Source organism: Falco biarmicus, chromosome 1 (genome assembly GCF_023638135.1).
Source record: "Falco biarmicus isolate bFalBia1 chromosome 1, bFalBia1.pri, whole genome shotgun sequence".
In the NCBI taxonomy this organism is placed as follows: domain Eukaryota; kingdom Metazoa; phylum Chordata; class Aves; order Falconiformes; family Falconidae; genus Falco; species Falco biarmicus.
This window is the reverse complement of record NC_079288.1, coordinates 101,110,754-101,137,225: the sequence shown is the minus strand read 5'-3', so window position 1 is coordinate 101,137,225 and position 26,472 is coordinate 101,110,754. Positions and strand designations below refer to the sequence as shown.

Genomic DNA, 26,472 nt, shown 5'->3' with positions numbered 1-26,472 from the left:
CGCCCCGGCAACGGCGAGGGCTGCGGCGGGCGGCGGGCGCCCGGCCGGGGCCGCCCCGTCGGCAGCGCTCTCCGCTCCGCATCGCGCCAGGATCCCGGCCGGGAAGGGGACCCCCGAGACTGTCCGTTCGCACGTCGGGCCTCCGCCGAGCGCCTTCTCCGCCTCGGCCGCCAGCATCCCGAAAGGGCCGGGTCTGCGGAGCGAGACGGGCGTTCAATCCCCCCCCTCCGCACGGGCACCCCTGCCTGCCTTTGCCCTGCCGAGGAGGCATGTTATTCGCGGGTCTGAGGGTTCCCCCCTGCCCGGCAGGTGAGAGGGCAGAGCGGGAAGGCGGCCGCCGGGATGCCGGTGCCGGGCGGAGCGGCCGTCGGACCCCCCGCCTCCCCCTCCCGCACACCCTGCCAGGCCGGCCCGGGGCGGCGGCCCCCCGACCCGCAGTCTGCCGCGGGAATGGGCCGGTGCGCGGGGGGTGGGGGTGGGGATGCGCCCCGTGTCCGCGCCCCCCCCCCCCCCCCGCAGGTACCCTGTGGCTGCGGGGCCAGGTGAGGGGCGGGCGGGTGGGCAGGCAGCGAGCGGGCAGCCCCCGAAGGGGTTAAAGGGAGGGGACGTGGGCTGTCACGCGTCATTGGGCAGATTATGTGCAGCAAACAAAAAGTGTGTGTCTGTGTGCCAGTCACTCACTGCATCGGGTCCATCTGCACCACTCGCCTCCCCGGCCGCCTCACCGCCTCGCTTGCCCGCTCCCCGCCGCCGCCCGCGCCCCGGCCCCCGGCCCGCCGCCTCCCCGGCCATGGAGCGGCACTGATACAATAGCGCCGGGGGCAGCGGAGGCAGGAGCCCGTCTTTGTGCCACTTGTCGGGGCGAGGATTCTATTCCCACACTCCCTGGTGAGTACCCGCGGAGGGGCCCCGCCATCCCCCCCCCCCGAGCCTCTGCCGCCGGGCCCAGCGGCCGGCCGGGGGGAGCCAAGCCGAGCCGAGCCGAGCCGAGTGGAGCCGCGCCGCGCCGCGCTGCGCCGGCGGGGTAGCCCCGGAGGAGGGAACAATGCCGGGAGATGGCCGTGCGGGGGGTCGGGGCGCGGCGGCCCTGCCCGGGATGCGGTGCCCGGCGGCGGAGGCTCCGGGAGCGGCCCCGGCGCCGCCCGGCCCGGACAAAGGGCGGCCGGGGGGGAGGCAGCGCCGGGGTCCAGGGGTGGGGGGACCCGAGCAGACGGGAAGGTGCGGGGCCGTGGGGAGCCGTGCGGGGTCCGGCGAGGGCGGGTGGAAAGTTTGGCGGGGGCCGCTCGCTGCCGTTTGTTTCGTTTGGCGAAATAATCCCTTCGGGGAAGGGATGCGCCGGGCAGCACCGTAACGAGGAGGGCGGCGGGGAGGCAGCGAAAGCGCCCTCTCCGCGGCCCGCGTTCTCGGGGGGGAGCCCGGGACCCCACGCCGCCCACGCCGCCGCTCCGGAGGGCGAAGTTGCTGGGGGCCGCCGGCGACCCGCCTGTCTCCCGAAAGCGGCAGGGAAAGGCGGCTCGGCGGGGCCGTGCCCGGTGCGAGCGGCTTCGGGTGTAAATAGGCGTACGCAGAGAAACAGATTTATTCCCGAGCAAACCCAAAATGAATGATTTCGATGCCAGATGGGGTGGGGGGAAGGCAGCCTCACGGTAACCGGGTCGGCAGGGGCGCGGGCAGCCGCAGACCGGCGCGGAGCTCCTTCCCGGCCTCGGCAGCGGGGGCGCGGCGGGAGGCACCGGCAGCCGGGGGCCGCCGTCCCGCTGCCCGCTGCCTGCGCCCGCCCGCCTCGCCTCCGCCTGCATCCGTCCCCTCGCAGGGCACGGGAGCCGAGGCTCACCCTCCTCCATAAATAAGCGTGTCGAGGTAAAAATAATTACCTCTGCTTGCTGCTTTTAATTAAAGTCTCGGAGGGAAAGTGCTGGATTATGGTAATGAGCAGACATACGTTCCCTCTTGTCGAGCGGAGCGAGAGGTGAGCTGACATGCAATCAGCGACAATGACAAGCCACTTGAAACCCATTCGCTCTGCTCCTCTGTCACTGCCCGGAGACGGCCCCGCTTCTCTCTTGCAGGGGCGGGGGGGGGGGTGGGGGGACGGGACACCGGCCGGGAAGGGGGGCCCGCACGCTGCTGGCCCCTTTTTGCCCGGCTGCTGCCCGTGGCAGGATTCGGCCCGGGGTTCTCCCCCCAGCGCCTGCCCGTCGCTGCCCGTCGCCGGCGCCCGTCGCGCTCGCTGATAAATAAACCATCGCGGCAGCTTCCCCGCACCTCGCCTCCGCTCGCGGAGCTCCTCGCCGCCTTTATTATTTTTTCTTCCAGATCGGTGAAAGTGCTCGCCTGCCGCTTTTTTTTATTATTATTATTTTGTTAATTATACTATTTTTTATATTTTGTTTTGTTTTCCCCGGCGGGTCGCAGCCGCACCTCCTCGCAGCCCTGCGGCAGGGCCCCACCGCGCTGTAACGTCTCCGCTCTGCCCCTCTCTCGGCCCGCAGGCATGGAGGACGCCGGCGTCCAGAGGGGAATATGGGACGGGGACGCCAAGACGGTCCAGCAGTGCTTGACTGACATTTTCACCAGCGTTTACACCACCTGCGACATTCCAGAAAATGCCATTTTCGGCCCCTGCGTCCTGAGCCACACATCCCTGTACGACAGCATTGCCTTCATCGCCCTCAAGTCCACCGACAAGCGCACCGTCCCCTACATATTCCGGGTAAGAGCCGCTCGCCCCGCGGCCGGGGAACTTGCCCGCCGCCGCCGGTCGCCCCGATGGCCGCTGCCCGAGCGCATCCTCGCCGCGGAGCGCAGCCCCGTCGGACTGGCCGCGGCCCCGGGCGGGACCCTCCGCCGCCGGGATGCTTTACCCCACCGCTGGCGATGTCAGAGCCGCTCTCCTGCCGCCGCTGCCGGGGCTGCCCGGCCCCACCCCGTCGGTCGGTCGGTCGGTCGGTCCGTCCGTCTGTCCGTCCGTGCGCGGTTATTAACGCGGGGTTTGCAGGTGGACACGTCGGCAGCCAACGGCTCGTCGGAGGGGCTGATGTGGCTGCGGCTGGTGCAGTCAGCGCGGGAGCGGGAGGAGCAGAACCTGGAGGCCTACATCAAGAGCGGGCAGCTCTTCTACCGCTCGCTGCGCCGCATCGCCAAGGACGAGGAGCTGCTGGTGTGGTACGGCAAGGAGCTGACGGAGCTGCTGCTGCTCAGCCCCGCCCGGGCCCCCGCCCGCAGCAATGGTGGGTGTCCCGCGCGGCCGCGCCGCGACCACCTTCCTGCGGCCGCGGGTGACCGGGGGCCGCCGTGGAGGGGGGAGGCTGGGCGAGGATCCGCACCCGGGGTGGCTGTGGGGAGGCGGCCGGCGTCGGGAACCCCCGCCCCCCTTCCCTTGCTCCCCGGGGGACGCCCCGTCGCCGGCCGCGGCTGACGGTGCCTCCGTCTCTGTGTGTCCCGTCCCGCCTGTGCGTGTGCCCGGCCGCAGGGTCGCCGCCCTTCGCCTGCCCCGAGTGCAGCCAGCGCTTCCAGTTCGAGCTGCCCTTCGCCGCGCACCTCCGGTTCCGCTGCCCCAAGAGGCTGCACGGCCCCGACACCGGTCCCGCCGCCGAGGCCCCGGTCGGCAAAGACGGCGCCGGCAAGGAGCAGGAGGCCGGCAAGTACTGCAAGGCCGGCGGGCCGCTCCACCACCCCTTCCCCGGGGCCGACGGCGGCAGCCCCGCCGCCAGCACCAAGCCCTCCACGGACTTCCACAACCTAGCGCGGGAGCTGGAAAACTCCCGCAGCGGCCACGGCGGGTCGCCGGGGCGGACGGCGGCCCCCGAAGGCGGCCCCGAGGCGGCGGCCGGGAAAGCCAAGCGGCGGTACCCCGAAGAGGAGGAGCGGGGCGCCGGGGCGGCGGCGCGGGGCCGCTTCCCGACGGAGCGGCCGGGGCTGCCCTCGGCGCCCAAGGAGGAGCCGGTGTGCGCCCCGCAGCAGCAGTACCGGGCGACCGGCTCCTACTGCGGCTTGGAGGAGGGCGGCCGCCTCTTTGCGCCGCCCAGCCCGGAGACGGGGGAGGCCAAGCGCAGCGCCTTCGTGGAGGTGAAGAAGACGGCCCGCGGCCCCGAGCCCGACGGCGGCGGTGGCGGCCCCGAGGAGGGCCAGGAGCGCGCCTCCCCCGCCGCCCCGGGGGCTGCCGGCAGCGAGCCGGGGCTGTGCCCCCGCGGCGGCCCCGGGGGCCCGCTGGCCGCCCGCCTGGAGGGGGGCAGCCCGGCTCGGGGCAGCGCCTTCACCACCGTGCCGCAGCTGGGGGGTGGCCCCGGCGGCGGGGCGGAGGAGCGCAAGAGCGCCTTCTCCCAGCCCGCCCGCTCCTTCCCCCACGTCCCGCCGCTAGTGTTGGGCCAGAAGCTGGGTGGGCTGGGCGAGCCCTGCCCCGACGGCACCGGCGCCCCCGCCCGCCTCTATGCCGCCGAGGCGCTGGCCGTCAAGCTGCCGGGCGGCGGGGAAGCGGCGGGCGGCGGCGGGGGGGGCGGTGGCGGCGGCGGCGGCGGCGGCGGCGGCGGCGGGGGGCTGCCCAAGCAGAGCCCCTTCCTCTACACCACCGCCTTCTGGCCCAAGAGCTCGGCGGCGGCGGCGGTGGCGGCGGCGGCGGCGGGGCCGCTGCAGCTGCAGCTGCCGTCGGCGCTGACGCTGCTGCCGCCGTCGTTCACCTCTTTGTGCCTGCCGGCCCAGAACTGGTGCGCCAAATGCAACGCATCCTTCCGCATGACCTCGGACCTGGTGTACCACATGCGTTCCCATCACAAGAAGGAGTACGCGCTGGAGCCCCTCGTCAAGCGGCGCCGCGAGGAGAAGCTCAAGTGCCCCATCTGCAACGAGTCCTTCCGCGAGCGCCACCACCTCTCCCGCCACATGACCTCGCACAACTAGCGGGGACCCCCCTCACCCCACCCCGGGGACCCCCCGCGGAGGGCAGCGGCCGCCCGACGCTTTCTTTCCTTTCTTTTCGATGCACGCATTTTCACTTTCCGGGGAGGGGCGGGGAGGGCAGCGGGGGTGAAGAGGAGGAGAAGAAGAAGAAGAAAAAGGAGGAGGAAGAAAAAAGGAAAAAAAAAATAAAAGCACCGGGAAAAAAAGAAGAAAAAAAAAGCGCCAATGACTTAAAAAAATACATTTTTTAAAATGTCATATATTGCAACATATTGATGCATTTGTCATACGTTTCTACTTAAATTATTAAGCACTTATGGTTTAGATGTAATAATAATTATATGTCAGGGTAAATTTTTATTTTAGATATAAAGCTAAAGGCGGGGAGGTGCGCGGCGGGGGCGGCGGGCCGGGGTCCTGCATGCGCCGGGTGCCTCCCGCCCGCCCGGCCCCCGCCGCCCGTGCCCCTGTCACTGCAGAGTGTCACTTGGTGCCCGTGGAATGGAGTCTCGATAGTTCCGTGTTACCTTGCCTTTTTTCGGTTTGGGTTTGGTTCCCCCCCCTCCCCTCTCTCGAAAAGATTTATTAAACTTTATAGTTTATCTGGGTATGTTGGATGCTTTGACAATAAATGACTTTATTTTCTTCAAAGCACCTGGACGTTACTCGATGCCGGCGCGGCGGGCGGTGGGAGCAGAGCGGCGGCGTGAGCGGTGCCCCCGCCTGGGCCGGGCCGGGCTGCGGGGCCGGGCCGAGACTCAGCTGCCTCTCCTCTCCGTTCGCCTTCCCTTCGCTCCCTCCTTCCCTCGGCCTCTTACAGCCGTCCGGTCTTCCGTCTGTTCATCCTTGGGTTTGCCCCGCATTTTACTCACCTTTTGTTTCTCTTTCTTTCATCCTGTTCTTCCCTTTATTTCGTCTCCCTTTCTCATTTTTTGCTTTATTTAATTTTTTCCTTTTGCCTTTCTTTTTCTTTCTTTCTCTTTCTGTCTCTTCCTTTCCTCTCTCCAGTTCTCCTTTTCTGTTTCCCTTTCCTTTTTTCTTTTTCCTTTTCCCTTTCTTTTCCTTTTCCTTTTTTCTTTTCCTTTTTCCTTTTTTCTTTTCTTTTCCTTGTCCTTTTCCTTCCCAGCCCTCTTGTCGGGCTTCCCCTTTCCTCCATGCCACCCACCCATCTCACCTCTGCCAGGAGCCTTTATTGCCCCCCACCCTTACCAGGGCTGTGCATGGTTCCCAGCTTGCAGGGTGAGGGGAGCCTGGGCCCTGGCTGTGGGCAGAGCTCCCAGGAGTTGCATAGGGCCTGGGGTGACAGGACACAGAGGAGCCCCCAGTCTGGGGTGTCCTGAGACAGGGACTGCTTGGGGGGGCTGGTGGTGGGTCCCCTCTGCCCCAGTGCATTGTTGGGGTGATGGGCCCACAGCTAGGGACACATGGGAGGGCTCAGGAGAGGGGGATCCTCCCTGGACATGGCAGTGAGCAGCCTGATCCTATGGGTACCACCTGCAGTGGGTGCATTTTGTGTCAGACCCACATATTTTTGGGTGCAAGGGAGAGCACTAGCTGATGCAGCAGCTTGGTGATGTATTGAAAACTCATCTCCACGCACAAGCTGGTGTAACTGGTGAGGGCTGGGTGTCACAGGGACAAGGCTGCACGTGGGTCGCCAGCGAGGAAAATATCCCAGGGCAGGAGGCATGCCAGGAGTCCAAGTCAGAGCTTGGGAGTCCCACAGTTTTGTGCAAATGTGGCACAGGGTGCCACCGGCATCCACTGCCATCCATTTTGGAATTTGCCATGAAGAACCCCAACCTACTGCACAACCTTTACAGCTCGGGGTGAGTTAGCTGAAGCTTCAGATGGGACACGCTTAAAAGCTCTGCATAGTTTGAGCTGCATTGTCTCTTCCTGCAGAGACCTGAGCCCGATCACCAGCACCGGCACTCCTGCACGTCAGAAGAGCACAAGTGGGTCACTGCTAGGAAACTGGTATCAGAGTCCGGAGGTGCCCCCCGCCTCCCCGTACAGCTTCCCTCTGATGATGTCTGCCCCATCAGCACACTTGCCCTTGAAAGCCAAAATCTGCCTGGCCCCCAGGACGGTACAAATAACCCCCAAACCACACAAGGTGCTGAAACGTCACCCCCAGCCCCCAAACGCTGTTCATTGCGGTCAGGCACACGCGTGGCTACACCTGCCCGCAATTAATGGCGGGCTCGAGAGCCCTAATTACCCCCCAGGAGCGTTCCTTAGAGGCGGTAACGTCGCTGTGGCTCGGGAGGGCGTTCGGGGGTGCCCCGGGCTGCCGTACCGGGCCCTTTGCCCGGCGACGCCGGGGGCGGGCGGGCATCGCCATCTAGCGGGGCCGCCGGCGGGCCGCGCTCGGCGGGGAGCGCGGGGCGAGCGGGGGGATGCCCGGGGGGAGCGCGGGGGTGCCCGGGGGTGCCCGGGGGGAGCCCGGGGGTGCCCGGGGGATGCCCGGGGGGAGCCCGGGGGTCTCCGGAGGTTGTCCGGGGGATGCCCGGGTGTGCCCGGGGGGTGGCCGGCTGCCTGCCTGCGCTTCTCGGCGGGGCGCGGCTCCCCAGCCCCTCTGGCGGGGCAGCTCCGCTTCTCCAGCAGCCCCGGGGCCGCTCTCGGGGCTCGGTGCGTGCCCGGCACCCCGATAAAGAAGGTACAAACGGAGCTCTCCCCGCCTCTGCGCACTCTGATTTTTGGGTCCTCGTGCTGTTAAGAGCTGCGGCTTCATGTCCTCGGCCCCCTCGGCCTTGCCCACGGGTGAGTGTTGCGGGAGCTGGCTCACCGGGGCTCGGGCACCTCGGCACACACGGCACCTCTCAAATTAAAACCAAGTACTTCATGGCCTCTCCCTGTTTCGCCCCGGCAGCACCCTGCTCTTCCACCCTCTCATTTTGACCCTGTCTGCAGGCACTGTGTTAAGCCCCAGGGCTTTGCTCTGGCGGTCTGTCTGGGCTAAGGGGTGCCTGCCTGCACCGTCAGCCCCTTAAAAATAATGCCACGTAGTAATGCATCTGTGGTGCAGCACGCACCCTGTGCCATGACTGCTACACAAAGCTCACGCTGTTTCTCTACATAAGTGCCAAAAATGTACAGGAGTTGTGGGCAGGAAATCTAATCGAAGATGTTAGACTTTATTTTGATAAAATCTGGTATCAGGCTCAGAAGTGATATACAAAACCCAGCTGATGCTATCTGCACAAGCAGGACATCACATTATAAGGGCAAGCAGCACCCTTGGTCCTGTATGGTTGGGTGTTGTACAGAGGACGGCGACGGGAGTTTCCCTTGGGCCACTGGGGCTCAGGACTTGGCCGCAGCAGATCCTTCACCCCCTCAGAACCGTGCTGGCTTTCCTCAGGGTCAGAGTGAGTGCTATTGCCCAAACACTGCTCTTTTGTCAATTAAACAGTACTGGTTGCATGCGAAATCGGAAGGAAGGGAATATCTTTTTTTTTTTTTTTTTAGTGTCTTTTGCTGTCTGTGGACTGATACTGTGCTGCATTTCTGTGCAGGGTAGAGCCTAGCCAAGCCACAGAACCAGCCGGCTTTCCCTGGCATGGGATCGTCTCCCAGCACTGCAGCCCAGAAAAGGCAGCACTGAGGCATTTCTTTGGGAGAGCTGCCCCTGCAAGCCTGTGCGGGAGCACACAGCTGCGTCTGCCTTCAAAGCCCATGCCATGAGGTGCATCTTTGACAACCTGCAGAGAAGTATGAGCACCTTGAGAGTGAGGAAGGGCAGCCTTCAGCCTCGGTCAGCCCCAGTGCTGCCAGGGGAACCCTTTGTCTGCTTCCTGCAGTGCTCAAGGTAAGGCTGCTTGGTCTGTGGCCAGGCCATGCTGCAAATAATTAAAATAATAATTCCAACAAATGCAGATATTAATCTGTCACCAGGATGCAGTGGGCACGCTTGCATCTGCATTAGTTACTGTTTGAAAGCAGATCTGAATTGCATTTGTTCTAATACATTTCAGTCATATTTGTGGGCAAGACTGGTTTGCGGCTTTATTGTTTGTTTTTAATACAACAAGCAGCAGTCAGGTGGCCATGGGCAGCAGACCCACAGTTCGTGAACCCCCAGGCTGAAGCAGAGAGCAGCTGCCTGTCTTGGGGCCTGATCCTGCCCCCACCAAAGCCAATGAGAGCTTTGCCTCTGGCTTCATGTGGCAGCAGGTTCAGCTGTGGATTAGCACCCGTGCGGTCAGACACAGGAAGCTGAACTCACGACAGCGTGGATGCTGACTGCTTTCACCAGGATATTTTACTTTAGGTCTGGACAGAGGCGTCTGAGCAAGGGTCAGCCCCCTCCCAGCTCTGCCGGAGGTCACGGCAAGTGCTTGATATGCATCACAGTCTGCAGAGGCTGCCCAAAAATCTCTCTGCTGGGTTTTCCACTAAGTGTGAAGATGTAAAGCAACATGCTGGCATGATGGAGGGATGAAAGTCTGCTGCCTGGTTGGTGACACTATTTGCTGCAGTTGCTCCTGAGTAGGCTGGGATCCTCTTTGCAAGGTGTGTATCACTAGTTAACCTGTAATTGGGCAAGCTGTTAAAATTGAAAAAGTGGCTATTAAGATTTCATTGTAATATCCGGCTCTTAAAAATGCATCATTTGGCTATGAATATCTAAGCAAAGACTGAAATAGTTTACTTGTTTTGAAAATAATACAAGCTATACAGTATTTATTCTTTACTTTGGAGTCAAAATCAGACCCTGCTGCTAAGGTCTTATTTGGAGGGGGAAAAGATCTTACCCAGTACAGAAGGTGTTGATGGTGGGTTTAAAACAAATACACACAAAAAACAAAATGCAGGGGGGAAATTTCTATTAAATAAGGTGCTGTTCTGCAAAATGCTGGAAAATACCTGGCTTGCCTTGGATTTTTTTTAAAGACCAGTTATTTTTCACTTGTTAATATCTCTTTTATTTCCTTACCTGTTTTCCATTGCAACAGCTGGACACTGTACCCATCAAGGTTTAAACATGAACAGGTTGCTTTCTCTGCCCGGTCCCACGGGTGGGAGGAGGGCGCCCAGCAGCAGCGTGGGGGCACTGCGGGCAGGCTGAAGCTGGGCTCTGCCTGTCGCCCTGGGCACAGTGTCCGGGAGCGCAGCGCTGCCCATCCCCGCTCCCTTGCACGGTCTATGTCTGCAGCGATGCCTTTAGAACTTTCCTTACCTCAGGGACGTACTGCAGCCTTGGACATAGACAAACTGCAGGGTCCTGGGAGGCCTTGCTGTGCAAAAGGCACTGGCTGTGTATAGATGTGCACCGATGTGCAAATACACCCATGCTACTGGTGCGGTTCCGCCTTTGGTACCAGCTGCCTGCCAGAAATACCTCTGCATTGATTTGGGAAGGGTTGTGGGTTTGTTTTCTTTTAGAGGGCGTCTGCAGTGGTGTCAGGGGTGACTGTGTGTGCTGGCGTGTCTTGTGTTGATGGTAATACTGGGTAAGTGCAGGAGAGTTGCTGAAGTTGGCATGCAAAAGCTGTGTCACACCTGGGAGCACCCTGCTCACTGCCTATTGTATTCAGCGTAAGGTCCATCTTCCAGCCACGCTATTTACACTGTATTTTGTTTTAATAGACCAAACTAACCCATTAGGGCAGCGATTGTCTGTCATTGTCCTGCAAGCCTGCTGCCAGCCCCTGCCTGCAGAAATGCAGCCAGGTGGCAGCCCCATCCATGGGGAGCTGGCCCAGAGTGCTGCAGGGGAAGCTGCTGTGCTCAGGCTTCTCTTAAATGAAGCATCTTCGGGCCTTGGCTCAGTTTTGCCCTTTCTTAGAGGTGCCTGCAGCTGTGGCCTCTCAGGAACATGCCAGGCTGGTGTTTTCCAGTGGTAAGGCTGGTGAGGTGGCTTCTGAGTGAACTTGCTGTGGGTTTTGTGCCCGTGGGGAAGGGGTGCATGTCATCTGGGTTCCCCACAGCACCTGGGTATCTTAATTAAATTAAACTGGGTTAATGCATTTATGCTGGTAACATATTCTGCTTTCAGCCCTGTACAGAGCTGCTCTAGGGGCCAGAGCTCGCACCCTCTCCCAGGAGCAGGGATGCTTCCTGGAGGGATACGCAGAGTGATCTGGGGCACAGCCACCCACCCTGTCCTGCTGCGGGTGAGTTTCCTCCAGGCCACAAATCCTTATTGCAAAGGCTTTTTTGCAAGGTTTTGGGGTGGTGTGGGCTGTTTCCCTAGGGAGTAGCTGGCCCCAGGGCACCCAGTGGCAGCATGAGCACAGGGACAGTGGTGTCGCTTCTCACTCCCCGGAGAGGTTGAATCCAGCATGTTATTACTCTGCTAATACCGTGAAATAAACCTTCCTGTGAGTGAAAAAAATGAGTGATGTTGAAAGCCTGGCGTGCATTTCCTGTGAGGCCATCTGGTAGGGCACTTCTGTAGACTGGCACGGCTTGGCTCAGGGCTGTCATACCCATACACGTACATCCCATGGGAACCAGGGTGGTTCCTATAAACAGAGGGCTGGCGGAGCATGCGGCGGCTTGGGTACAGCCAGGGCTACAGCTTCACGCACAAGCTCGCTGAACAGAGCTTTGCTGGTTTGTTTTATGTCTTGTCACATTTTACCTTGCATATTTTTAAGGGGCAATTAAATAGCTCCAGGCTCATGTTTGGAGGGGCGAGTGTTCCTGCCATGCAAAGCACTGCCCGTGTTATGCAGCAGATCAAACAGGCTCAGAAAAGCCCTTCTCCTCTTCAAACAAGAAATTTTACACTTGAAACCCAGCTTATTTTCTCCATTTGCTAAAAGTTTTCTCTGTCACCAAGCCTTGAATAATTTATGTAACACAACATCAGCATTAGGCTTCAGAAGCTGCTGGTGTGTATGTAAGGGTTGCCACTGCCAAAGGCAATTACACCGGATTATTTGAGGAAGTTGACTATTACATCTACTTATTTATTTAGATTTAAGCCTCATCATTATTATTTTTTTTTTTTTTACTGTGTGATGCTACATGAGTGCTCGGACCATTTGAAATTAACGTTAATTAATAGATGCAAATGAAAACAGCTCAAGACAATATAGTTTCATGCCCAAAGGACTGCTTGGGGGTTTTCTTTAAGGTTTCATCGTGAAGATGAAAATATGTCATGTGTCATAAAGACAATCTATTGTGTGAGTCATTTCTCTGCCAGCGTGGCTGGCTGGGCTAGGGCCCTAATGGGGACTCAGGAGTCCCCAGAGGAGGGCAATGGCATCCTGCAGATGGGCAGGAGCCCCCATCTGAGACAGAACCCCGCTTCTCAGGCAGGGTATGCATGTCCTATCCCACAGCAGGGAAAAGTGGAGAGTGCAGCAATAAGATCCCAATGGGCTTGGCTGTCTCATGGTGTCTCCCAGAAGGAGTCATGAATCTATGGTGCAGTGGGGTTGCCACCAACAGCAGGTCTAGAGGACCCCCTTGGTCAAGCTCACCTGGCCAGTGTCACCTTCTTGGTAGCCTTTCCAATGGCCTCACCCCACAGCAATTCCAGTTTTCAGGAAGTTTTTCACTATGAGGGGAGAAACTGGTCTGGAAGAGTGTAGTAGCAGAGGATGCCTGGCAGCACTAGAAAAGCTGGTGAAAACTATGAAGGTGGACTCTAGGATCAAAATTTGGGAGGCTGGGCTTGCTGGTGAACCTCCAGGCATGGCAGTGTTGGTGGGCATCTCTGCTCAGGACCTGCTTGTACCTCCTTCCTGCTGCTGTTCCTGTTCCCTGCTTCCTGCTGCTGTGCCCAGACACCTCCACGATGAAGACTTTAAACTTTTTTACACTTACCCTAACTTACAGTGGTAGAAACAGTTTATGGTTGCCTTGACCTGGATGGAGAACAGTGATTTCCCTGGAGCTGATCCTTTAGCAGCTGCAGCCTTAAAAGCAAAGATGCAAAAGGGGAGATCTTCCTCAGGTGAGGTGGCTGTGCCTCTGTGCGTGCTTCAGCTGTGCTGATATACAAGGCCTAGTCCAAACATCATGGGAGAAGTTCCTAACCCCTTTAGGTCCTTGTCTTGCTCATGGATCTGGATTTAGAGTCCGCATGTGCATGTAATTAAATACAAGATGAGGTGAGTAACTGGAAGCCATAGATTTTACCAGGCCAACCACTACAGCTGGAAGAAGTAAACATGCTTTTGAGTGCCCTGACCCTCCTTCAGGTATGTGTATCTATATATAGAGTTGTCTATATATACACATTTATATATAAACATGTGTGCACATATATCTGTGTGTGTGTATATATATATATATCTGTGCTGATAAATAGTTTGAAATTGCAGTAATGTTGTTGTGAGATCATTTCTGTTCACACCAGGCTGTGCCAGGTGTCGGTCAGGCTGGATATGGCCCCTTAAGTGTGTGTCCCTCCCTGCGCCCCTGACCTTCAGCTTCCTCTGCAGGCGAAGGTCACCCTCCAGCGTGCCACCCGCTCTGCCTCCTTCCTGCCAGAGCCAGGCCCTGGGCAGGCGTCCACCAGCCAGAGCTTACCCCGGTGATGGCTGCAGAGGGTTTTCTAGGTAGGGTTTAGAGGGAAAATGGAGATTTGCAAGAGCAGTAAGGGCACACAGGTGCAGAATTTGGGCTGCGTGCCGGGCAGGGTGAGTTTAGCCGAAGTTGGCTTTTGTGGAGGTGAGGTTTTCCTAGTGGCTTCGGGAGATGTGCAGGGCTTCTTCAACAGCCCCAGGAGCCAAAGAAAAGCAGAACACGCTCGGTGCTGGGCTGGGCTGATGGATGGGCTGTTGCCACAGGGTCTCCTCTTGCACCACGGTGCTGTGTGGCAGTTGCCTTTGTGATGGGGAAGAAATACAGCTGCCGGTGCTGAGGGGCGCCGGGCACGTGGCAGGGTTACAGCGCTGGCAGCGGCGGGTGGGGGGGGACGGGGGGGGGGGGTGGGCGGTGGGGCACGGGTCGCCACCCCCATGCCCGGTACGCGCGGGGCGTGTTGTGCGCAAACAAGGGCTGGCGCTTCCCCAACACCCCCGGGTGCTGTCAGGGGACTTATGGTGGTGGCAGCTCTGGGAGCCCCCTGCTGACTCCCGAGGGCTGCTCTCTAGGGCTCAGCCCGGCGTGGCCACCCCGTGCAGGACGGAAAGCGGCTTTCCCGCTCGAGGTGCCGCCTCCGGCCCCAAATCCGCTCCCATGCCCCTTGCCCAGGGCTGAGGCCGGGCTGGCGGTGCAGCTGCCGGCTGTCATCCCCCCGCGTCCCCGGCCTGGGGGGCTGCAACCCAATCCCTTCCCCAGGGTTCCGCCGAGCCCCGCTGCCCGGCCGTGGGTGAAGCCGCTGACAAGGTATTTCTCGGCGGTAACCCGAGGCGCAGCCCCAGCGCCTCCGTCTCGGCGGGGCGGACAAGTTAATTCCCCAGATTTATGCGCCCCCCGAGCCCCAGCATCTGCTGCGGGGGGCGGCGCAGCCGGGGCGGTGCGGGGGGTGCTCGGCCCTGCCGGGGCCGGGCACAGGTGCGGGGCCACCGCCCGCTTATAAATACCCCGCGGTGCCGGGGAGGGGCGTCCCGATCCCCCCGTGCCCGGTCCCCCCCGCCGGGGCTCCGCGGCGGAGCGGGATGCGGCGTGGCGCCCTCCCTCCCGCCGGCAGCATGAGCCCGTCCTTCCTCCTCCTCCTCCTCCTCCTCGCCCTGCCCGCCCGCGCCCGGCGGCAGCAGGTGCCCGGCGGAGCGCAGCCGGGGCCGGCGGGCCGCAACGCCCCCGCGCCTTCCTCCTCCTCCTCCTCCTCCTCCTCCTCCTCTTCCTCCGCGGCGGTGGCGGCGGCGGGGCCGAGCCGCTTCCCGCGGAGCCGCCCGGGGCGGCGGCGGGGCCGGCTGTACTGCCGGGTGGGCATCGGCTTCCACCTCCAGCTGCACCCCGACGGCCGGGTGGACGGCGCCCACGACGCAAGCCCGCTCAGTGAGTGTCCGGGGCGGGGAGTGGGGGGTGGCCGGAGGGGCTGGAGGGCGGATGGCCGTGCCCTAGCGTGGGGGGTGGTGTGGCACTTTCTCCCTCTCGTTGTGACCCCGGGGTTGCGGCATCCCCGTCCCTAAGAGGTGACTCCCCCGGGGTGGCAGAGCCCCTTGCTCCCTGCTGCCTTCACCTGGGGTGGGCTGCGGCCCAGGCGGCTTCGGGAGAGGTGGATTTGGGGTGCTGTGTGCCCTGGGAGGCTGGGGCGGGGGGGTGCTGTGCCTGCGGGCTCGGGTGGGATGCTGCCCTGGGGAGCGGGGCGAGCTCTGCCTGGCTTGCTTTGTGAAGCGCTGCCCCGCGGGTTTCGCCCACCTTGAGGAAGAGTCTGTGGGGATCGGCGCAAAGGTGCAAGTTTTGTGCTCCCACCTCAGCACCCCACCGGGGTACTTGACGGGAGGAGGCTGCTCTCCCTTATGCCCCTTTTTCGTCCTTTCCCCGTGTAACTTTTCCATCCTTCCCTCTGCATTCTCATTCTTCCAGCACAGTGATAGGATATATTCAGTTTAAAAATAGGACTGAGGCTGACGTTCCCCTGAGAGAAAGCTGTGCTAACTCATGGCTTATCCTTCAGGTCCGAGTTGCCGTGATATCCTGTTAGAGGGAATGAAATGGCAGGCAGGGATGAAAAATCACTTAAAGAGCCTGAGGGCTTGGGCCTGATGTGACCCTGGCAGCACCCGTGGCTTCAGCTGTCGGGCGCGCTCATGGAACAATGGCCACATCTGGCCTGGACCAAATAATTCGGGACCTGGTCTGTGCTGTGGCCCTGCGAAGGAGGGCTGCTGGGAGGCCAGGAACCCTGCCTGGGCTTTCCAGGAGCACTGTGGGTGTGTGGCCAGGAGGGGGTTAGGGCCTGCAAAGGGGCTGGACGGAAAAGCTGGACATCCACACTGGGGCTGATTTGGAGATGTGAGTTTGGAGGGGCTGCCTGCGCCGTGCCCCACCCCCAGTGTCCCACGGCAGCATGGCAGAGGGGCTCACCCCTCTGAGGTGTATGCAGCCTTTGATGCCGGAGCTGTCTCACAGGGATTTGGATTAGGTGAAGTTTCTTCCTCTTTAGTCTGGGATTTTCTGCCCAGGAAGGTGACCGCAGCAGCAGCTCTGCACTTCAGAGCGGAGCCAGCCCCAGCTGGTGGCACGTGCTGGTGGCAGCAGGGGCTATGCCAGGGTGTTGCGCTGAGGAGCCGTCCCCTGTATGGAAGCAGTCAGCTTTTGGCAGGAAATCCCAGCTTTGGCCCCTGGGAAACTGCGCTTGACCCAGGGAACCCCAATAACCAACAGTATGCCTCCCGGCCAGCACGGCCGTCCCCGCAAAGGCCAGCAGGTTTTGGGGTGCCCTCGAGGACAGGGAGAGTGCTGGAGAGGCGCCGTGCCTTGTTGCAGCAGCGAGGCACAACCCCCTGCCTCTTGTCAGTTGCTACCAGTGGGGCATGTGGGGTGAGGAGGAGTGGCCCCCCAGCCCCCCAAAGTGCCCCCCAGGCTCTTGGTGCTGGGAGCTGCACACCTCCGGGAGCCCTGCTTCTTCCTTAAAATAAACATGGGAAGTGGTGATCCGATCCGCCGGCCTCGGGGATTTAACAGCAGCTTCATGTTTGCTCTTGGCACATTAATCCGCGTGGCCCTTGGCTGTGGCTAGGCAAGAGGCTCTCGCAGTCTCCTTCCTTGGGGGCAGGGGCCACTGAGACCCCCCCGGGCTGCAGCTGGGGGAAGCAATGCTTTTTTCCCAGGGGAGGAAGGGTTCGTTGGGGATGTAGTGCTTACCCTGGCTGCCCCCAGCTGGGGGGATGTTGGGGGTGGAGGGTGGGGTGCGTGTATGCCTGACCCCTGCTGCCACCCTTCCTCTGCCAGAGGGGACACGTTGCTGTGCTGGGAAAGGGAAATGTGTCGGTGCTGTTGCTGAACAGTGCTCGGAGTTTGAAGCTCTTCTGTAAGAGACTTATAGGTCACACATGTCCTGTTGGAGGCCAGGGCCCAATCCTGCTCAAAAAATACCCCTTTGAGGGCAAGACAGTTTGTTTTCTCATGGCTGGGCTGCATAGCACCCCACTGCCCAAGTCCTGCTGTGAGGAGGGGCCTAAGAAACCGTTATTGGTACTTCTTGCCCCAAATGGTGTGTGCAACACCTTTACTTTCAGAGTCTGGCGTGTATGGGAGGAGGACGGGCAAGACTGATTTTAGCAGGCTGGCTGTAGGCACAAAGGACTTTTCCCACCGGAGAGGGATTTCCCCAGGGTGAATTTGCTCTGCTGCAGCCAAATCAGAAATTATCTTCTACAGCATAGTTGTTTTTTTTTTAAAAAAAAAACCAAACCCCAAACCAACCTACCACCTGGTAGCCATCCTGGAGTTGATGCAGGTCCCTCTGCAGGGTAGAAGGATGGAGCAGGAGTGCTTCATGGAGCCAGGCAGCAGGAGCAGGGTCATGTGGAGATGAAATGCAAACCTATGAGACTGATTTTTTTTAAAATTTATTTTTCTTTGTCACACCAATGTGAAAAGAACTGTGATTTATTTTGGGATTTTTGTCATCCTAGGTATTTTGGAAATATTTGCTGTGTCTCAGGGGATTGTAGGAATACGAGGAGTTTTCAGCAACAAATTTTTAGCGATGTCAAAAAAAGGAAAACTCCATGCAAGTGTAAGTAAACCCCCCTGCTTATCAGTATGTATTATTTATTAAAGGCCTTGTGACACCTTCACATGCACGTGGCAGCAGTGCTCCCAGGCAGGTCCCAGGCGTGCTGAGCCCCTTTGGCTGCTGGGAAGGCTCCGTGCTGGGTGGCATCAGCACCGCCCAGACAGATAGGGGACAGGTGGAGCCAAACCCCCTGAAGCCCAAATCCCTACTGACTGCATTTAACCAAGAAAAGTGTCCCCCTTTTTTTTTTTTTTTTTTTTTTGCAGTTGGGTATTTGCATCAAAAGGACTTGTTCTTTGAGCATTGCCAGTTTATTTTTAGCAACTTCTGCAGCAGATCATGCAGACGGTTTTAGCCAAATGTCTCCTGGAGAGCGGCACGCGTGGTGCTGAGAGCCCGCCTGTGCCCCTGCGTGCGTGGGGAAGGGGCCCCGGAGTTTTGGCTGGGCTCACCCACGGGGGAGAGGTGATCCCCAGGGACAGCATGCAGCTGCACACAGGGCTTTGGGCAGGTGAAGTCGAGCACGTGCGGGAGCATTGCAGCTGGAGTGGAAAACCCCCAGTACTCTTGTTTCTGCAGGCTGTTTTCCTGAAGGCTGGGGTTTCCTGCAGGTCTAATTGTGCTTTTTCCAGGCTTTTTTCATTGAATGAATTCTTCAAGTCGATTTCACTTCTTTTTTCAACCTCAAGATGCTGCTTCCTTATTTTTTTCTTATTAGTTCCAGAGATCATTTAAACAAATGAAAGTAACTACTGTGCTTACATGAAACTTGTCATCTTTTAAAGGTGTATATAAATGCAACGCTCAAAGAAGGGTTTTTTTAAGGCAGCACCTTGGACAACCTGTCACCCAAGTTTGTTTCCAGGGAGCCTGCTCAGGGCTGATAGCCTGGAAGAGGGAAAAGCCAATTGCCCGCCCCACAGTTATGAGCCAAACCTCACGGTCGCAAAGTGAATGTTACTGATGTGCTTAAGCTGCCCTAGCCCGCAGATTGCCTTCAAGTGAGATTTATGAACTCTCCTCTCTCTCCCCTGAGTCTTATTGGAGTGTTGCTCCTGAAACCTAATGGTGCTTAAAGGGTGAGCACATGGCTGCTTATTTTAGGAAACAAAGTAGGAGCGGGAATGGTGTCTAGGGGAAAGGGAGAATGGCTGTGCAGAGGAAAACACAAGGGAAGGAGACAGGGCAGGAAGCAGGCAGAACAGGAGAGCAGTGGAAAGGATGGAGAGGAGAGGGAAGCAAGCAGAATGTGATCCCTGGACCCTCCAGAGCCTCCCCTCCCTCACTGCGTACAATGGGCCCCTTATTCGAGCTGAAGCCTTGATTTATGCCCTGGTGCAGGCAGAAATTAAATCAAACCTCATCGGTGTATGGTTAATTGTCGGCACACAAAGGGCAGTGCTGGAGAGGGACCCCAATTAGGCGGGTCAGAGCGGGGGTGAGGACACACGATGCCCAGCTCAGATGAAAGCTGCGAATTTGTAGAAACTTGACCCAAATGTCTAAAGATTGCTGGGCTAAATAATGCCGATAATGCAAACCCAGCATCTGTTGTTCTTTCCTGCCTTGGCAGGGTAAAGTTATTTCATGGCCTAATGAGTTTTGAGCAGTACAAAGCGCGTCCTGCGCCCGTCACTCAGGGCAGCACTTTGATATGAGAGTCACGCCGGTGACTTTGTGCTGAACTGCAGTTAAAAGTCATTCCTGCAGGGATTCGGGCTCCTTCAAAACCAGTTCTCAGTGTCTGGCTTTATCCCAGCTTGGTGCTTTACAGCAGCCCTCTTCTTTTTTTTTTTTTTTTTTTTTTTTTTTTGATGGCAACTTAATTAAATTACCAAGCAGTTCATTTTTAGAGGCACCAGCTTCAGAAAATGACAGTAATCCCGGCAATTATCAGTTGCATGCACAGATGGCTTTTTCCTCGTTGATAAATCATTGGTCCCCTGTTTGTACATTTTTAGCGTGGAACGGGCAGGAGGGGTTTGGTATCGGTCTCAGCAGGGACTAGCATGAACCCCAGAGGACAGACTTGCCCACAAGCGTCTCGGGTAATACTCCTTTCTCAGGAGTTGTTCTGACTTGACCAAAACGTACGGTCCTCACTGGAGCAAACCCCTGTTGAACTGGATTTTGAAATTTAATTGCCTTCATGATTGCTGTTCATGAGCATCTCTGGAGCTTCATTTCTGGAACTGCTGCAGAGCAAATCCGGTGGCCATCTGCCTGCCCTGTGCCAGGAAAAATGCCTTTTCCCCGGCTGAAATGGTGTGGTTATTGAGCTGAGAGGCTGGGACATGGGGAAGCCTGTCAGAGTGATGGCAAAGCAGCAGCTGATGTGCTTCGCAGGATGGTTTGCTCTCTGGGGGCGAGGGCTTCCCTCCGTGCTTGCTGGTGGTGGGTCTCTTCCATTCCCGGGCTGCTGGCGGGAGCAGCCTGTGGCATCACTCTGTGTCCAGAGCTGGGGATCTCCCACACTCCCCCAGATCCCACTTTGGAGGGGAGGCTACTCTGACTCTTAGGGAGCAGTTCCCCCAAACCCACTATTAGCAGAAACTTTTCCTTTGATGCCTCAGCCCTCTTACTGCCACCTCCCTTTGTGGGGTTGGTATTGCCCCAAAAATGCTGGGCCAGATTGGGAATGCCAGTTCGGCTTACCCTCGAGCAAAGTGGCGGTGAGCTTACCCGTCTGTCCAGGGACACACATGAGCAGGGGGCACACGCACTTCTGCTAGTCACAGCAACACTTGCAAAGCCTGCTGGAGCCAATTTCATATCGGATCCTCAGCCATGGCCAGCCTTGATGCCCAGGGCACAGCAGCCAACTTCATCTCCTACACCAAAAAACGCCTGCTGTTGCCATTTGCCCAGATCCCACTGGGGAATGCAGGGTCTGTTTCAGGGCCCTTTGTGCTGAGCACCCTTTCAAGAGGGCACTGGGGCCTCGGTCAATCCTAAAACCTCCCTGTGCAAAGGCTGGTGTGGGGGTGTCTCAACCGAGCACTGCTGCATGTGTTTGGGCTTCAGAGAGCAACAAGGGGTCAGCAAAGCTTTTCCTCAGGAAGGTGAATACTCATGCATAGGCGATACAGCATTGGCGAGTATAAAAGACAGGGAAAGCAAAAATGAGTCATCAAGGTGATGTTTCAGGCGAAGAGCAGAAGGAGACTTAATTCAAAGTGCTATGAGGAAAAAACGCACGGCAAGCTGGGGACTCTGTCGCTTGTATTATAGGAGTCAGTTCCTCTGGTTAAATTAGGAGTTTGAAAACGGTCGCAGCCCACTGGGTCTCCTGTATAGTTATAAAACACTGCTTGGGGCTTTTGTCTTGTTCTCCATTGCTGGGGTTTCGAGGCTCAAGAGCTCAGCATCCCTTTCACATCAATAGTTTTGAAGCTTAAAAGTTTTTTTCCAATGTAAATGATTCTATGAAGTGTTGCTTTGCAATCAGGGTGCAGTGCCTCAGGCATGGCTGGGGAAGCTGCCAGGGCACCAGATATCACGCCTGTGTTGCAAAGGATTTCAGAGGGGCTGCTGGAGGCTGCAGCCAGGTATCCCAGGGCCATGGGGTACATAGATGGGGTGTTATGGCTCTCTTCTTGTATTTGCATGCTTGTTTTTTCCTCCTCCCCCTTGCCAACAACAAGGAACTGTTATGGGCAGCGTTCAGCCTGTCCTCTTGGGTAATGGGAAGCCTTTTCCCCCCAGCCATGTGGGAGCCAGTGTGGCCACACTGTTTATAAGAGGTGATTCTCTTGGGCTGCAAGTAATTTCTTCAGGTCATCAAGGGACAAAATGCCCCAAGTTCGTTTAAGATGAAGAAGGAGAAAAAAAAAATCCAATACAATCAAAGCCATGTTCAGTGAAGCAGTGAAAATCTGCATGCAAATTGCCTTTCCAGATTATTAAGTGATGATTCAGTGCCCAAGCAAGGGGTGCGAGGGTGGGAACAGAGATGGAGCGGGGGCTCAACCCCAGGGTCCTTGGCGGAGCTGCAGCTCTGTGGGTATGGAGCCACATCCTCCCTCCTGCCAGGGGGAAGGGCAGGAGAACTGGAGTGGGAGGGAAGGTTGCTGCTGGACAGGCCAAGCTTGTTTTTCTTAAGAAAGTCCAAAACTGGGTGGCATGCAGCTACTGAAAGTATCTGTGTTGGGGTTTTTCCAAACTGTTGGGTGCCTGGCAGCCTCGGAGCGGGTTTCCCAGGTGCCCTGTGTCGCTGCTTGCTCCTTTGGACATGGTTTTGGGAGACTTAAAAACAGCAGGCGTCTCAGGGCAGGGAATGGGTGAAACCAGCCATTTGCTAATGGTGCCCTGGCTCTGTCCCCACAGGCTCGGTTCACGGCGGACTGCCAGTTTCGGGAGCGCTTCCAGGAGAACAGCTACAACACTTACGCCTCGGCCATCCACCGCAGCCCACGCTCGGGCCGACAGTGGTATGTGGCACTCAACAAACGGGGCAAAGCCAAGCGGGGCTGCAGCCCCCGTGCCCGGCCCCAGCACGTCTCCACACACTTCCTCCCCCGCTTTTGGCAGCCCCAGCCCCCTGAGCTCGCCTTTACTGTCACCCTTCCCGAAAAGAAGCCCCCACCACCACCAAAACCGAAGGTCGCTCCGTCCCCACCTCGGAAAAACCCTGGCCCCATCAAGTACCGGCTGAAGTTTCGTTTTGGGTAGTGCCCCATGGCAGGGATGCTGGCACAGGAGAGACTGGGCACCTGGACAGATTTTGGGGGTGACCCCATGGGAGACCTGCATCCCCCTGCTCTGGACAGATGTGGGGAGGCTCCAGGTTGCCATGCTGGACTTGAGGTCTTCTTTTTACCATGCAAAGCAGATGGCATCCTCAAAGGTGTGACCTGGGATGACATAACTTGGGCTTTCCAAAGAGTATTCCTGTGGTGAACAGAAAACACTTGATGGACGTTGGGTTAATTTTCTGTTGTTGAAAGAAGCAGGAAGGTACCTCTATGGCGAACATATTTTCTTACCTTATTTTGATCAGTGACTCTTCTGACAATCATTTTCATACAAGAGATATGTTCAGAGCCAACGTATTAAGTGGTTTTTTTTTCTTTTTGGTTTTTTTTGCATCTCCTTTTTGCTGCACTTTTTTCCTCCAACCATACCTCAGACACCGTATATCCAGGTCTGCCCCTTCCCTTCCCTTACAAACCAGCTCCTCCCTTCCACAGCAAAACAACAAGACCAAGCCCAACAAATCCATTCACCTTATTTGTGGTGCAAGGTGGTCTTAAAACTCTTTGTTGGCAATAATAGATATTTTATTTTTTTTTCCTTCAGGGTCGCAGGCTTGGGGAGGGTGGCTCCTGCTCCTCGTGGTCTCTCCTGTTCTTCCCTGGACAGCTGGAGGAGCGAGTCTCCTCTTGTCCATCAAAGTATAGCTTCGATGTCTGTGTTTAAAATACCTCTGTCCCAGCCCCGTGGCATTCCTGCTCGTATGGGGAGGGAGCTGCGCCAAAATCCCTCCTCAGGGAATGGCCAGGGGGAGCCCATCCGCACCCCTGCTCCCTGGTGACAGGGACACCTTTGGCCCTCAGGTGCCCACTGGTTTCTTCTGACAGTGTGCGTAGCTGATTTATTTTACCATTCACAGTACACTTACGGGGCAGGGGGGATGAAGGGTTTTAGTTTATAGTGAGCGTGGCGACGTGGCAATAAATGCTGTTACAGCTACTTGTACCTTCAGAAGTGTTTTTTCCTACCCAGGGTTGCCCTATGGCCCTGACTGTCAAATTGGTTCTCCATTGTGGTGTTACCTGTGGAGTAATTGTGCACATGGAGGTTTTAATCGGCATTTAGCTGTGTTGTGAACGTACAGAAAATGGTAGCATTGAAGCTCACCAGTTAAGCCTTAATAAGAGCCCAGGTGGGCTCGTGTTGGCAAAACCCCTCCCGATCTGAGCCCTGCTAGTGTTGAGCAGCAATAACGAGGGCAGGCAGCACTGCCGAGCCTTTTCTGCAAACCCAATCATGGTACAGGTGGCTATTCCCACTGAAATCACGGTTCTTCACCCGTTGTCCTTCTGGGCAGCCCCTGGCCGGACACATCCGCTCTACGTGGCAGCGAACGCTTTCACACAAGGGCACGCACTCCGTGTGTGGGGATGGGTGGGGATGCCGGAATAAAATATAATTGTGCTTCATTTTTAGCTGTGTAATCTCTTGCTTGTCTACTGCCTGTGTGTTTTTTTCTTTTCTTCTTCTGCAGGAGAAGAATGGCTGCTGCTAAATTAGCCACTATGCATGTTTTTGTCAGAGGGTTTGGCTAGTGTGGTATTGACACCAGGGCGGATTGGAGCAAAATCGATGCACGTGCTTCCTTTGTACGCCATGCTCCGCGTAGTGTGTGCTGGGCCAAACCTCCCGATGGCTCCTGTGGGGCAGCTGTCACGCAGGGGAGTGCAAGCCCAACATGGGCACACTGTGCACCCCGGCCATTTGCAGCGAGATAGCCTGACCACAAAATTACAAAATTCAAATAATACTGCTTATCTGCTGTTCAGCAGCTAGTCACAATTGGGTATAATTAATGCTCAGTGACGCATGGAGACACCTGAATGAACTAATTGAATGAAAACATTTGCAGGAGCCATGTAGGAGAGTGCCTGCCTCAGCATCGGGTGGGTGCCTGGAGCTCCCTGGGCAGGTAAGAGAGGAGTGAACTGGTCCCTTGTTGTCACTGCTTTCCCTCAGAGGGAAAAGGTGTTTTTTAAAACCTTGTTTTAATGAAAATTCTTGTTGATAAATAATCTGTATGACAAAAGATGCTTTGATCCCTGTGTTTCTGGGCAGAAAACTGATCCTGAACTGAGCTGCGACGGCAGCATCCAGTGTTTGCCAATGCAGCTGCTGGGGAGTGCCGCTTGCTCTATTGCAGTTGGTGGGAGCGTGGGGGGCCACAAGTTGCCCTTGGACTAACCTGAGGAAGGAGGGGTGCTGCTGGAGCTCAGGGCCCCCTTGCCAGCCTTCCTGCAGCCCCCATGCCTGCAGCAGATGAGCACCACCATCACCTGGTGCTTGTGGGTCTGGCTGAGCTGTGTGATGCCCCTCGCTGTTCTCACCAAGGGGAAGAGGAGCACCTGTTGCGTTTCAGAGCTGTCGGGTGAAATTTGGCTGAGGAAGCAGCCTGGGTGTCTCTTCCCTCTGGTAGCCATTAAAACCTGCACTCTCCTACTCGGGGTGGGTGATGACTGAGGTGGGCTGAGGGGGTGCAGGTGCTTTCCCCCCTCGCACCCCATTTCCCAAGGGGCATGGGGGCTGCCATGCTACACATCGAGGGCTGCTGTTGAAACACTGATGTTTTACTTGGAGTTTCTGGCAACCAGGAGCAGCCCCACAGCATACAGCTAAGGGGGGCTGGCAGGCGTGGGAGGCTGCAGGGGGAGGCTGATGCTTTAATATTACAGCAATTATTAAAATGCAGCCACACTTTTACAACGAAGAGGCCTGTGCTGTGGCAGACAGCAGCTTGCTAGCAATCTCAGCAGAGAGCCTAATGCAAGTAATCTAAGTGGTATGGACTGACAAACCCTTTCTGTTCCTTTCTGGCCACTTTTCTGCAAGGAAATTAAATGTTTGCTTATCAGGAGGAGACTGAAGGCATTTTAAAAAATGGGTAAATATCTCTGTTAAACTTAAAAATAGCCTGTGAACAACTTGAGAGCCTATTAAGAAATAAAGGTAACTTTTTCAGTGTGTTATGTTTCTTGCATTTCAAAAGTGCTTTTGGTGTTGGCTCACATTTATTTACAGCTGTTGATTGCATTTAAACCTTTCTGCCTACTGCGTTTGCAAGCGGAACCGAGGCCACATTACACTGGCCAACTGCTCCCTGAGCAGGACAAGAAGCCCAAACAAAACGTGGAGCAGTAGCCCAGAGCCTCCTGCAGTCCTGCTCCCAAGGCAAGGGGGACCCTCTCTGCTCTTCAGCAGGTGGGATTTACTGGGAGAAAGGACGTGAGACCAGAAGAGCCTCTCTTCCTCTTTCCTGCTTGTTGGCAGTGCTTAGTCTTCCATGCTGGTGAGAGTATTGCTCCTGTGGAAGCAACACGAGCAAGAGTATACTCAGTATTGTGACTTGAGGGAGGAAAAATTGCTGTGACAGTCCAGGAAAAGAAGAAAGGCTCCGGCTTTGCAGCTTTGACTCTGACATAAACTATCCTGTCAGCTGCTCCTGTTTCATCCGAGTGGATTTATCGTCTTGGCTTCAACAGCAACAGCGCTAATTGCTGGACTCTTAAACAGATTTTTGTACTTATTTTGCACAAAAGCTCTTCATATTGCCTTTAAATCTTGTTGCACACAGATGAAAAACCTTCTGGGAAAATGAAGGGGGAGGGGGCTTTCCTACCCCTCTTTTTGGGGGTGCTGAGGGCAGTGGGGCATGCTGGGGAAGGGGTTCTGCATTTGGGGACCATGGTGGGGTCTGGCTGCTGGATGCAAGCAGGGAGGAGGGTTGTGTATCAGCCAGCTGCATGGCTGTTGGTGAGGGACCACTGGCCTTTCAGGCAATTTTAATCATGGAGCAGGCCGAGAACAGAGCTGGTACAAGCCCGATGGTGGGTGGCATCCAGGGAACCAGGACCTATGAAGATGACATGCGCGTATGAAGTTAGTTGTCCCAGGGCACCAGCGTGATGCCTCCCAGCTCTTCGTCAGCAAGGCTAAAAATGGTGCGATTGCACAATGTGGACCGATACCTAAAATTCACCCTTTTTTTCCTCTCTCATTTGCTTTCTGAGTCATCTTTCCCTGCAGGCTTTGCAGATATAAAAACTCTCAGATGTTGATTAGGCGAAGTACTGCATGGGGAGAGACACAGTGCCTCTGGAGGCTCAGCTCAGAGCATGATGTTAGTAAGTGCTGGAATAAATGTGAAAGTCTCCCTGGAGCACCTGACTTCTTTTTTGCTCTGCAAAGCCGGTGTTTTACCCCAGCCAGCTCCCTTTGCCATGAGCTCC

At 57.2% G+C, this 26,472-nt stretch overlaps 2 protein-coding genes across 3 annotated transcripts; both read left to right on the top strand.

The window, feature by feature from the left end:
• The first annotated feature begins 628 nt into the window (after positions 1-628).
• On the top strand, positions 629-5,006 carry PRDM8 (PR/SET domain 8). Of its 2 annotated transcripts, none has more exons than XM_056326940.1 (4): positions 629-888; positions 2,416-2,713; positions 2,999-3,230; positions 3,473-5,006. In XM_056326940.1, exons 2-4 carry the CDS (start codon positions 2,495-2,497, stop codon positions 4,894-4,896), a joined length of 1,875 nt encoding a protein of 624 aa, XP_056182915.1. In that variant the 5' UTR covers positions 629-888; positions 2,416-2,494; the 3' UTR covers positions 4,897-5,006. The 2 variants fall into 2 exon arrangements, with proteins under 2 accessions (XP_056182915.1, XP_056182914.1); XM_056326939.1 differs by having other exon boundaries at positions 630-888; positions 2,493-2,713.
• Positions 5,007-14,498: 9,492 nt separating this feature from the next.
• FGF5 (fibroblast growth factor 5) lies at positions 14,499-25,098 on the top strand. The gene is made up of 3 exons (XM_056349938.1): positions 14,499-14,805; positions 17,391-17,494; positions 21,821-25,098. Exons 1-3 carry the CDS (start codon positions 14,499-14,501, stop codon positions 22,163-22,165), a joined length of 756 nt encoding a protein of 251 aa, XP_056205913.1. The 3' UTR covers positions 22,166-25,098.
• Positions 25,099-26,472: the final 1,374 nt, after the last annotated feature.

Coding starts and splice junctions, on each gene's coding strand:
- FGF5 (XM_056349938.1), top strand. CDS start 14,499: ATGAGCCCGTCCTTCCTCCTCCTCCTCCTCCTCCTCGCCCTGCCCGCC. Junction 14,806..17,390: donor CCACGACGCAAGCCCGCTCA/GTGAGTGTCCGG, acceptor TTGTCATCCTAG/GTATTTTGGAAATATTTGCT. Junction 17,495..21,820: donor AAGGAAAACTCCATGCAAGT/GTAAGTAAACCC, acceptor CTGTCCCCACAG/GCTCGGTTCACGGCGGACTG.
- PRDM8 (XM_056326940.1), top strand. CDS start 2,495: ATGGAGGACGCCGGCGTCCAGAGGGGAATATGGGACGGGGACGCCAAG. Junction 2,714..2,998: donor CCGTCCCCTACATATTCCGG/GTAAGAGCCGCT, acceptor CGGGGTTTGCAG/GTGGACACGTCGGCAGCCAA. Junction 3,231..3,472: donor GGCCCCCGCCCGCAGCAATG/GTGGGTGTCCCG, acceptor GCCCGGCCGCAG/GGTCGCCGCCCTTCGCCTGC.